A 13,319-nucleotide genomic window follows, 5' to 3' on the forward strand; every position below is an offset into this window, starting at 1 on the left:
CTCAAATGAACATTGACATTAGAAACACTGTTCTAACACCATTACAATAAAGGTCATATTGCTATAAATTCCCGATGCGTGATATCGCATAATGAAATTGCGTGACGTCTACCTATACATGCGAATTTACTTGCTAGCTACTGTATTGAGTGCGTCGTCCATCAATAATGTCATTGCCAATAGTAAACACGATTGGATTCAATTGATCGATGGTTGAAGAAAATGCAACAATAGTGGCCACCAATAGTTTCTAAACTTAAAAACAAATCAAAATCTAATATAATCTTGTTTTTTCAGGGTTGCAATGGGTTGTGTTAGGTTTTGGTTTGTTTTTAGGTCTCAAAAGACCACTACCACAAAACTGATACGGTAATAATTAAAATATTCCTACCCAATGTGGTATGGCCCATTGCTGCATCTGCTTCTGTAAACGACAGATGGAATCGTGTTTACACCATTACCAAGATTCTGTTAGTCAAATAAATATTCCCTTATTTATATTATTATAGACGAGATAAAAATAATATAAACTATTTTCCGTCTTTCATGATGTGAGGAAACTGATTTTTCATGTACTTTCCGTTATTAAAAAGAAAAAATACTTTCCTTTACGTTGAGTCAAGTACGTATTGTGAATTTTGGCACCCTTTGATGCGTGTAGAAACACCGACACAGCGTCGTAGTATGGCCATACATTTGGCTAGCATGGTCCAACGTCAAGAGATAAAAGGTAAAGACATACATAAATTTATTGCTAGAACCGCTGTTCAAGTAGGCTACTTAATTATACATTCAAATGTTTTCTCACATTGCCACCTGTTCATAAAGGCTTTTTTTAAATTAATTTTTTCTTTGATGTTTTTTTAAAAAATGCAATATAAAATATGTGGCTCAATTTTTGATGTATTAATAGATACTAATAATTAATTACTGTATTGTATGTATTTATGTGTAATAATTTTGTATGTTTGAGGATTTTTTTTGTTATATTTACCAGACCTAATATTATTATATTTTATTATAAGGAATAAATCTGTGATATTTATAATTTTTTATCTTATGAATAAAATTGTTTAAGATAATTGTGTGTGTATAATATTTATTATCAACATGTACCTACCCACTCCTTTTTTTATTACATTTTCAATAGGTACCTACTTACATGACTTTTATAGCCCAAACACATTACCATCACGTCACGTGCTGTCATGCTGAGATAGAGATAGTGAATCACTATCTCAGTGTGACGGCATATGACGTGTGGTAATGTGAACGGCCCATTATATCTACACATCACCATGACCAATCTAGTGAACTGAAAATCCCCCTTCAGTTTTTATAATGTTTTCTACAAATCCACTTTCCATTTTACGTACACCTTCAAGCTTCTGTCCTTACAGCATATATATATAGCACTCTGACATGTCAGCCAGTTTATAGAAAACATCTGTGTAGACATCGGTCTACAGTTTAAATTAGATGCAATTAATTTCATATTGCTGATTCATTTGTAACAAATGTGACAATTTTTACCTGCATCTGCGCATCTATTCTATACACAAGGCTGCAATCGGCCGCTATCGTTTCTATCTTCTGTTATCTAACAAAATATTTATAATACTAATTCTACTATGCGATATCGTCTGATCGTCGTGATACCTGTGGGTCTACTAATACACAAGGCGGCTATTGAGGGTAGTTTATCATATGTATTGAGGTGTTATAATAATTATTGTTACATTAAATTAGCCGTCTAAACTGTCTCGATCTATAAGTTAACACAGTCAAGAGAGGTGCTGTTAAAACATTTCACTTAATGTAACAATTACAAATAACTTATTGTAACAATTATAATTCCTCAATACATAAATATGATAATCTACCCTCGATAGTCATGTGTATAAAATAAATGCGCTGTAGTAACTGGAAGCGTTTCAACACAATTTTAGATTCATTGAAAAAGTTAATTCCATAAATTACCTATATTCCATAAATGACCTATTCATAAAGTTTTAACTTTTAATGACACAATATCATGAAACGCAGTAATATGAGTAAAAATGGAAGCAAATGCTAATGATTTTATAAGAGACAAACAATCAAATGGCTTCTCAATGTGGAATTTAATCATACTTTTTCACATTTTAGACGGTCACAGATCCAGCAGAATATAGGTAGATATTCAAATGAACAATCACATATTATATTATTATGTCGTCCATTGGGTCTATTCTATACTTATCGACTGTTAAAGTGTTAAATATTATCAAACTTAGGGTAAGTTTATATCAAAGTATTAGCACTTATTGTAACAATAACAATACGTTGATTATAATTGTTGCAATAAGTGCTATATTTTAACAGCAACAAGAGAGGAGCTGTTAAAATATAGTACTTATTGCAACAATATAACCAACTTATTGTAATTGTTACAATAAGAGTTAATGCTTTGATACAAACCTACCCTAAGTTTGACAATATTTATCACTTTAGCGGTCGATAAGTATAGAATAGACCCACAGGTCTAAAAATGAAAACAGATATGGCGGCTTTACAGATATTTTATACACCAACTTTAAAAACATTTATTTTCCTATGGCGAACGAATATACCTATCAAATGAAAACACTCAACAAATAATATGTACCAATAAACTGGACATGAAGACGTGTTTTAAACACTTTCATAAAGTTCCCTCTTGTTGTAGTCAAACTCTTTGGTATACTATAAGCGATAACCTTCTGTGTATCAGATATCTACTTCTTTTTCGTCTATTGTTCAACTTTAATAATATTATCAGATTAAAATAAACATTGTTTCATCACCAGACAGATGATCCATGACAAATTGAATTTTCCCGCCAATAAAAAATGTTTAATAACAGAACTTCTTAAATAAATCGATAAATTTGCGAACATTCAAGGAAATGTTATATAGCATATCTGAACACACCACTTTTGACAGTAATGTGTTGCCAAGCTAACATATTTTCCTATTAAATTGTTTTATTAACAACCGTCTTTGACGTAATATTATGTATTAGAAAAACATTTTTAATTTAATACCTACGGTAGGCATTGTTCATAATTAAGCATAACGAAAGCCTCAATGACATTGAGCTACTTTACAAGCTGCTTGTTGGCGAATTTCGGCGAGTCAGCTAGTGCGATTGTTATGATGACACACAAAACTTTCCACTCGCTCAGAAACCAACAAGCTAGCGAGTTGAAACCGTCATATTTTGGTAGGTACTATTTTGACAGGACGTATTGAGTAGTTCGATTTTTTACCGGGAGGTCGTCACTATCGCTCTACTGCGCAGTCGCAGTAGGCACATATGACAGCGTGTAGCGTGTAAAGTTGACCGGCTTTCAACTTTCCTCGGTAGATTGTTTACAATCTGCTTGTTAGCATGTTCGATGATGACACTGGGCGAGTTTACAAGCAGATTGTAAATTCGCCAATAAGCAGTTTGTAAAGTAGCTCAATGTCATCGAGGCTTTACACAATAAAACACTAAAGTTATCTAATTTTATAATTATTATCCACAATATGTTATGAATGTTATAAATAATGAGATATTATTTATAACATTCAATTATTATAATATTACAAACTTATTTGTAGAATGGCCAAAAATAGAACTACGAACTACCATAGGACGCCATATTGAAAACGTCATTCGAATGTCATATTTTGTCCAGTTACGAGTCGTGATTGGCTAGTTTTCGACAGTGGCTCCCCCATCTCATTCTCCAGATAAGTTTATGGGTCTGTATCTGTAGAATGGCCAAAAATGGAACTACGAACTACCATAGGACGCCATTTTGAAAATGTCATTTGAATGTCAGATTTTGTCCAGTTACGAGTCAAGACTCGTAACTGGACAAGTTTTCGACTGTGGCTCCCTCTAGATAAGGTTGTAGGTCTGTAAGCTATTTATTATTAATTTAATTACCATTATTTAAAAAAAAATACTTCCCTCTGTAAAACTGCAATAAGTTAATATTTTTTTGTCAGATATTTTCTGGCCAGAGCAGGATTTTCTAGTCGACATACTGGCAACCCTTATACGTCTACACTTTCTGTTGTTCTCTTTTGGTAGTATACATTTTTTCAAGATTCGCTTACAAGTGCAATTTTACAAAGTTCTTGTTCATCCTAATGCAGACATGTCATACTCGGGCAGAAACAAATTCGAGGTGAGTCCAAAAATTAAACCTTTAACAATTCACGGCATATTGTGAAACGTCGATTGTGTGTATTTGTTTTTCATTTTGACTTGAAACAGCTGATTCCACTTCGACCAATGCCGGTGGTCTCGGGTCTTTGTTATGTTTTTTTAAATTATTTTTATAATTATTTCGCCCGTAATAAACATCCGAATTATATAAATAAACAGACCCAATACTTATTAGCGTTATATGTATATGATTTTTCTGTCAAATTTTGTTTTGTTTAATGTGAAAAAATCATTTTTTCGCGTACGTCTAATACGCAATATCTTTGGCATGAAGTGTTTGTTGCTCTTGTCAAAACACGTTTTTTTATCGTTTGCGTACTAAATAGATAACATCTCGTGGCTTTATTTAGTAAATAGACATGGCGATTATGACAATTAACTCTTTAATGACATTGAAAAGTCCCTTAGGTACTCGTTGCGTGTCATACTTCTGATTTGTGTGCAATTCCTTTGTGTAGTTGGATTTTTATTTGACTGGAATGTTGGCCGTACACTGGTTGCTCCAATTAGCGTCTGTCATTTTATTTTTGGATGAAGATTAAATGAAATAAATCTTCTAATACCTAATCATATTCAGATATAATATGCAAATAAATATTACGTTGCTTATATGCTTAGACAGGTATATTAATATGCTATCATTCTATAATATTCTGTTATTATTATTTGTCCCATAAATCGTGAAATCCTGATATTGAAAATGACGAATTCGAGGGATTTCGGGATTAGCAATCACAATTATTAAATTATTACAAGATAAAAAGAACTTTTTATATACTTACCACGTTTTTAAATTTTCTGTTGAATCATATAAACTTGACAAATGTATTAATAAATACTTTTTTTGTACTTGATAGAAATACTGAATACATTATAGAATACTGAAATGTCATTTTGACATTTCATATTGATTTCCATAGTAACGCACCTATATATTAATAATTTAGTTGCTAGGACCCCCTTGGCAACCAATAATAGTGTTTAAGTTTTACGATTTTTTTTTCCGAAATAACTTTCCATACAAAATAGAATTAACTGAAAATGAATTCAATTCTGCGTAAAGATGGCTAAAAGTATTAAAAGAATGCATTGTCATCGTGTTCTGATATATTCTAAAAGTTTCAAATGTCTAGCTAGTCGGGAAGTTAGTTAAAAATCGATTGCAAGATTAGTATTGGACAAACAAGAAAAAAATTGTACTGGACAAACAAGAATACGAGCTAATAAAAACGTGGTAAAGTATTCCCTGCGGTGCAATTTTATTTATTTATTTAAGAAAACAAAACACTGAAAATGTCTACGTCTTTGTGGAGCGCATTGACTAGTCTTGCACCCCTCGCTTAAAATTACAGCCAGTTACGAGCACAACCAAAATGGAATACAAGTGGTTGAATGAATAAATGAAATTTTAAACAATATAAGGTTCTATACGTTTATCCTGGATACAGCGGCAAACACATTTTGAAAATAGCCGATAGGTATACTGGATTATTTGTTAGTTTGGGTTAGTTTAGGTTAGGTTAAGTTAGGTTATCCCAATGACATTATTAATGGACGACGCACTCAATACAGTAGCTAGCAAGTGAATTCGCATGTATAGGTGGACGTCATGCAATTTCCATTATGCGATATCACGCATCGGGAATTGATAGCAATATGACATTTATTGTAATGGCGTTAGAGCAGTGTTTCTAATGTCAATGTTCATTTGAGCGAACCCGTTCGAACCGAACCATTCGGCAGACCAACAAAAAGCATCAGGAATTTATAGCAATATCACCTTTATTGTAATGGCGTTAGAACAGATTATGCCATTCGGCAGACCCGACAATAAAGTGAGTGTCATTTTCTTTTCCAGATGATTCGTCCATATTAATGTCATTGGGTTATCCTAACAAATAATCCAGTATATTGGCTATTTTCAAAATGTGTTTGCCGCTGTATACAGGATAACAGACTTGTACCCAATATAATATTACTCACAGATGTATTGAATACTTATAAGAAATACCTATGTTGCGAAAGCCAGACGACATAGACTAAGACTTTGACAGCAGTTTTGATTTATGAGTTTATGACTTAATGAAGGGCAAGCCACTAAACCGCCCTGAATGTCCTCGAATATAACCAATATTGAATCTGCTTTCCGTTTATAATCATTATACAAACGTAAATATTGAAAATAACGTATTATTCTTTAACGCGTGTTTTAATAGGTATATCCCACCGAAAAGGTAATGCACTTTCCATTAATTTTGTGTTCTCTGGTTTTACCATTCTAGTTATTGTACGATTTCAATTATCGCGACACGGGTTTTGTCACTCATGGCCCTTTACGACGGCGAAAAACTCTGTGAATCGGAATCATCTATAAATCGAGAAAATAATATGCCAACAACTCTTCAAACATTCTGATGAGGACCTTACCTCTTGATGCCACTAGACGCATGTGTGTAAAAACAGGGTAGATTGGTGAATAGAGATAGCCTATAATGTTCACATATCAATTTAAATTATCTTAATAAAAATACTTTTAATAAAATTGATAAAACTGGACCACTTCGTCTAAAATAGTTTTGAATTTAATGGAAATATTTTTACAAAATGATAATCTAAAATACTAAGTACTTACCTATATTAAATTCTACATTTTTATGTCGATAGCTATTTCGGTTGTAACAGCATTATCAAGACTATAAAAATAAACGACTTATCTTTATATTTTTGTTATATCAGACAGAAAAGTGCAAACCCTTTGGCTTTTATGATTTTATAAGACCTGGGCATTGTGACGTCACTACTACGAGTTAGCATTGCTATCAACCTAAAAATACTTGTAGAATTTAATATAATTTATGTTGTCATTTTGTAAAATGGAATTCTATCAAGCATTGGCGAAGAGTGAAGGTAGGCTGGGTAGATCCGCTATAAATAGTGCTCACTAAACTTTGTCCGTCATACGTATTTGTTTTCATTGATACAGATGGTGTTGGTTAGTTTTTAAAATTCGATTAAAATGCTAAAATGTAGGTATAAATATATGATGTAGGTATCTATAGTTTATGGCTAAAACCAAGTCATAATAGATAATAGTCAAAAAATACTCGTCCACGTATAAAATATTTGCAATTATCCAATTAAATCATACATAACTTTGAATACATATTTCATAGATAGAATAATATTTTTTATTCGTTCAGGCAGGGCTTAATAAATTTAAAAATAATGACAAGATAAAAAGAACTTCTTATATACGACGTTTTTAAATTTTCTGTTGAATTATTATGCTCAATATGCTCAAACTTGTACTTGATATGAAGTAAATAAAAAACAAACAAATATAGAATACTGAAATGTCATTTTGACATTTCATTTTGATTTCCATAATAACGCACGTATATATTAATTATTTAGTTGCTAGGACCACCCCCTTAGCAACCAATAATAGTCTTTTACTTTTTACGGATTTTTCTGAAATAACTTTCCATACAAAACAGAATTAACTGAAAATGAATTCAATTCTGATTAAAGATGGCTAAAAGTATTAAAGGAATGCATTGGCAACGTGTTCTGATATATTATAAAAGTTTCAAATATCTAGCTAGTCGGGAAGTTAGTTAAAAATCGATTGCAAGATTTGTACTGAACAAACAACCACCGGACAAACAAGAATACGAGCTAATAAAAACGTTGTAAAAATGGACCAACAATGTGTGTAATATGTATTCTTAATCCAACGAACACAAAATAAGTATTAATCAAAAAGTGTGCTCAATTTTGTCGGTATCATAGGTAGGTATATATCGAAACTATTATGGTTTGGTATAGGCAGCGTTTAATTGATTTTTAAAAACTGACCAATACCATCTGTAAATAATTGTAGTCTTAATTCAATAAAAACAAATACGCATGACTAACAAAGTTCAATGTGCACTTTTTATGGGGGATCTTAACAGCTTACCTTCACCCTTCGCTACTGCTATCAAGTTCATGCTGACTGAATTAAGAAATATTATTTTTTAGTTACTTATATTAAATCCTTTTGTCTAGATCGTATCTTTTCAAAACTGGCAACCCTCGCTGAAGGAGAGTGCTGACTTTGACAATGTATAATACGTTAGCCTATTAAATTATAATTTTACCCTACACTTGATTGTAGGTAGAAATAATTACAAAATAAGATTAACTAACCTGTTACTTAGCGCCGGTATTGTAGGCGGATAAAACAAACTGTTTTAATCATTTTTTTATTCAATATTTACTTAGTGTGTAATCGCGTATTCACTGGAGGATAATACACTCTAGTTGAATAGGCTGAGTAAAGCAAGTATAAAGAGTGAACTGATGTAATTTTAAAATTGTATATTGTTGTTTGCGTAGTTTTAGTACTGTAAATCACACAGCTATGAAGCTGTCCAAATTTAAAACGGTTACATGTAAAGTATTGTACGTAAAACATTTCACCGTGGCACAGTTCGCCGTGGTCTCCAATTTTATTAGATTCAATATGAACATTAATTCAATTTTCATAGCTGATTTTTTGGCAAAATTCATGAATTTAAAAAACCTAATCTAACCTAACAAATAAGTATATTGGCTATTTTAAAAAATTGTTTGCTGCTGGCTTCCTGTAAAGTGTAAACCGACAAGAACCGTGTTTTATTTAGACATGAATATTATGTCAGTAATATACGACCAAAGAGGTTGGATGGTGTTTAATATACGGTCATATATTTCCGATACAACATTTGACGGTAAAGTGTGATACGGCGAAGTGCATACGTACAAGTTTCCCGGACACAATTTAAATCATAGCAAGGGACATTTATTTTTTAAATGTGTTCTATTGTCTTTTGAAATACTTACACATGCCTGTATTTGATTTTTTTTTAATAATTGAATTGAGTCATTTTCAAGATACATATTAAACATTTAAAAACCAAGTAGGGGCAACACAAATACAGAGTGTCTGAGTATGGGGAATGTAACCGGAGTAGTAGGTGGGGGTGAACATATAAGTCAATGGCACCTGCTATATTTTGTTAACCCCGCCCCCTGCTGCCGCCTTAAAAGTAACTAATAAACTATTATGGATATTTTTTTGAAATGGACCCCCCTCCCACGTACAGAGTATATTTTTCTATGGTTACCAACGTTGTGGACTCCCAGTCAAGCAGTGGCGAAGACTCCATACTAGGCTATTATTTAAATAACTCGATTATTTTATATTTTACAAAAATAATTTTATTTGCCAACGACATCAGACAATTAAATATATACAGAACCACTGTCAAAGGAAAAAAAAACGCAACAGCGCCATCTCTCTTCAACTATTGTATATATCGGATTATTGTGCTTTGAATATCAGTTTTTTTTTGTATGGACTTTACTTCATGGACCTCATCCTCGTCTACCGTAATACATGCAACATGGTAGGTTCGAGAGGCGTAGCCTAAAACCTTTGCGCATAATATTGTCCAAAATAATTCGTCATAAGATAATTTAACCACGTACCTATAAAAGAAATATAGATTGTTTTTAAAATTAAAAATTTAAATGATTTTTGGTAGTAAAATGGTTTAGAAAAATACACATCGCTCAATTTTATATAGTAAGCAAGCTATTGAAATTTCATCGATGTAGTGTGTCGCTGTCATTAGTAGAGTTGGGTTTCGGGAATTTTCCGACGGGAATTCTCGAGAAATTTTCGAGATTTTCCATCCCGAATCTCGAGAATTCAAATTTTTAACATTTCGGGAAATCCCGGATCTCGAGAATCTTTTCTCGGGATTTGGGATTTCTTTATTATCAAATATTAATTGAAACAACGATTATCTATATGAAAAAAGTGGATAGAAAACACAAAACGTTCAAGGACTAATCGGGGCATTTAACACAAATACGCCAACGTCGACTCAAAATGAGCGCAATTTATGCAACATCAGGGAATTTTGTGTCTCAAAAGCGTACGCGATTGTCAGACGCAGCGATTGACAGTCTGTGTTTTTTGAAATTCCATTTTAATAAGTAATGTTTTGAATTATTTTTGTTATCATATATCTATTTTGTCTGTCTTCTCACATAAGTTGAATTTGACTGTTTTTACACTGATTTTAGGATTTTTACAGTTTTTTTTAAATTCCCCGATATTTGTAGAATTCTTTTCTGGAAATCCCGAACCTCGAGAATTGAAAATTTCATCATTCGAGAAATCCCGAATCTCGAAAATTCAAAATTTCATCATTTCGGGAAATCCCGAATCTCGAGATTGTGATCTTCTCGGGAAATACCCTACTCTAGTCATTAGTGTGTACCCATTCGTCAGTAGTTATATCGTATTATCTTATTATTTCCCGTAAGTATACTTACCTGACAAGTGTGCTCTTTTTCTCTGATTTCCACAGTCTACCTCTTTCCAAAAGTCACTCATCGCCACTGCCGTCAAGTGTTGTAATACTACGATAAAATATTAACTTATATTATGACATATCTATATGAATCTTTTTTTGGTATACTTAGTACAAATTCTAATATTTTTTTATTCTATCCTGCAAAATGCTATAAAATCATTTATCGTATGTATGTATGTGCAATATGTAAGTACACACTGTCATAAAATTAAGTGGTTTATGACAGCGTAACCATGGAAACCAATAAACATTGATAATAATACCTACACAATGTCACAATAGTAAGTGTTTTATCTTTTTACATCATGACATCGTAACCATGGAAACCAATAAACATAGATAATGATGAATTTGACAGTTTAGTGTTTATAATGGCATATTTTTATCACATCAATACGATTGCGTTCTAGTTTTTTTTAAAATCTATTACACGAGGTATATAAGGTACCTAGTAATGTTACTTTAGTAATATGTCATAGAATTCCTACATTGTTTATAGCCACGAATGTATCTATATGCTGCTGAAGGAATGTTAAAAATGAATCATTTTGAGTATCATTGCAAACTTAGCCTAAATACTCTGTAGATTTCGTAGAAAAGACGTATGTATATTATGTCATTATGATTCCATGTCTTTTCTCATCTCAGAAATTAACATTTCATGACCGCATACAATAGCCATAAAATAGTAGATATTATTGTAAATTGAGAATTGAGAATTATACCTACCAATATATAACAAGAAAATTCACGTGTAAACACACGTATTCAAGTTACAAGATTGCTTACATGGATCAAAAAAGTTCAGAAGCGTGTCAATTTTCACGCAATAATTTGTACTTGCGTGGTGGTGCGCACGATAGTGGCGAATCTGCCGGAAAAAAATACGAACTACACCGCGCAGAGCATTTTGACGTTAACCAATTTTCACAATCAGTCAAATAGCACCATAAAATGTCAACAACGTGTCTCGCTTACTCTTGAATAATGTGACTGGCTAGACAGTCGGCACTGTTACGTGTAGACAGGTTATTATCGCGATAGTTGAATTTACTCACTAATGGTGCCAGTAAATCCATGCACGTGTACAGACGCTATAGAGCCCTATACCTATGGTAGGTACGCGAAATGTTGTAATTTATCCGAAATTACGAGTCAATTACAAACTCTATTGAAAATATTACCGAATATAATATATGACTCCACTTCACAGAGAAGTGGAATCCGCTTGGAGAGGCCTTCATCTAGCAACGGATAGATTCAGGCTGATGATAATGAATGTATGACATGTTACATGAAAGTTGTAGATATAATTAATTAATGCACATATTGGCATAATCTTCTTCTTCTTGGTCGTACACTCATGGCTGAGGATCGTGACCACATTTGATTTCGTCATCCTTTGAGCGTCCAAGACTTTCCATCCTTCTCGATCTTCCGCTTCTCTCAGGGCAGAATGGATGGTGCCCCCAGTCAACTGTTTCACTTGGCCGCTCTAGCGCGCCGACGCTCTTCCTCTGCTTTGCCTTCCCTGGACGGCACCCAAAACCACCAGTCTCTCCAGGTTGTCCGGTCCGCGTCCAAAAAACTGCAGAATTCGTCTCAGACATATTGTCGAGAGACGTTCCTTTATCTTCTGTCTCTGGACGATTGACTGGTTCGTCATGTGCTCTGTCCAAGAAATACGAAGCATTCGGCGCCAACACCATATCTCAAAGGCATCATTTGCTTTCCGTTCCCTTGCCTTCAGGGTCCACGACTCGACTCATAATAATACGTTGAAAAAGTACGGACTGATGTAAGTACCAAATATGGCTTTAATTTCTATTTTAACACGACGATTTTTACAGTAATAGTCTTTTATAGTACCTATTAACTTAATATTTAATGTGACTATAAAATGTTAATTTCTAAGATGAGAAAAGTCGAGGTATCATAATGACATAATATTACGTTTTTACCCACAAAGTCTACAGATTATTTAAGCTCGCAGAGATTTCAAACATTGTTCATTTTCGACCTTCACAAAACACCTTGACCCTAAAATAAATTGTCACACTAACTTAGAATATAAAATATAAATATTCATTTTGTTCACATATTTTTGGCTCCTTCTACTCATGTGAGAATATTAAGAATTTTTCTTAGGTCATCTTTTTCATAATGAAATGTTTACTATCAGTAATTATTTTCAAGCCAGTATCTGGCTGCCGAACTGCATGCCAAAAAATTGAAAAAAATAATGAAATATTTCATAATATGTCATGTCATATTTTTCTTTCATTTCTCTGAAGTTGTTTTTAATTTTATTTGTCTCTCAAAGTGGCATCATGCTGAATTTGACGTAAAATTGGAAAATATATATTTTTTTATTAATGATAAAATAATTTGATTTTTTTATATTATACCTAATGAAGATTGACGTTTTTTCCATTATGATGTTTTTCGGAGGCAGGCATTTTTATGCCGAATTGTCAAATTTAACTATACAGCGATTATAATTATTATTATTGTTACGTAAAGCATGTAGATAACCTATTGCGGGGATTCCGCAATGAGCACGGGAATTATTTTAAATGCATCGATATGAAGGGTGGAGGTAGGCTGTGGGGATCTGGCATAAATAGTCCACAATAAATTTTGTCAGTCATACGTATTTGTTTTCA

General features: G+C 32.7%; 1 protein-coding gene across 1 annotated transcript in view; it reads left to right on the forward strand.

The window, feature by feature from the left end:
- The first annotated feature begins 4,078 nt into the window (after positions 1–4,078).
- LOC147074802 (uncharacterized) overlaps positions 4,079–13,319 on the forward strand; it is a 39,385-nt gene continuing 30,144 nt past the window's right edge. The window contains exon 1 of the mRNA XM_085942678.1: positions 4,079–4,202. Coding sequence (XP_085798804.1) covers positions 4,173–4,202 — 30 coding nt within the window. The 5' untranslated portion in view covers positions 4,079–4,172. The remainder of the gene's footprint in view (positions 4,203–13,319) is intronic.

Source organism: Rhyacophila brunnea, unplaced genomic scaffold, assembly GCF_057557595.1.
Source record: "Rhyacophila brunnea isolate RB1 unplaced genomic scaffold, BYU_Rbru_1.0 scaffold_15, whole genome shotgun sequence".
NCBI lineage: Eukaryota > Metazoa > Arthropoda > Insecta > Trichoptera > Rhyacophilidae > Rhyacophila > Rhyacophila brunnea.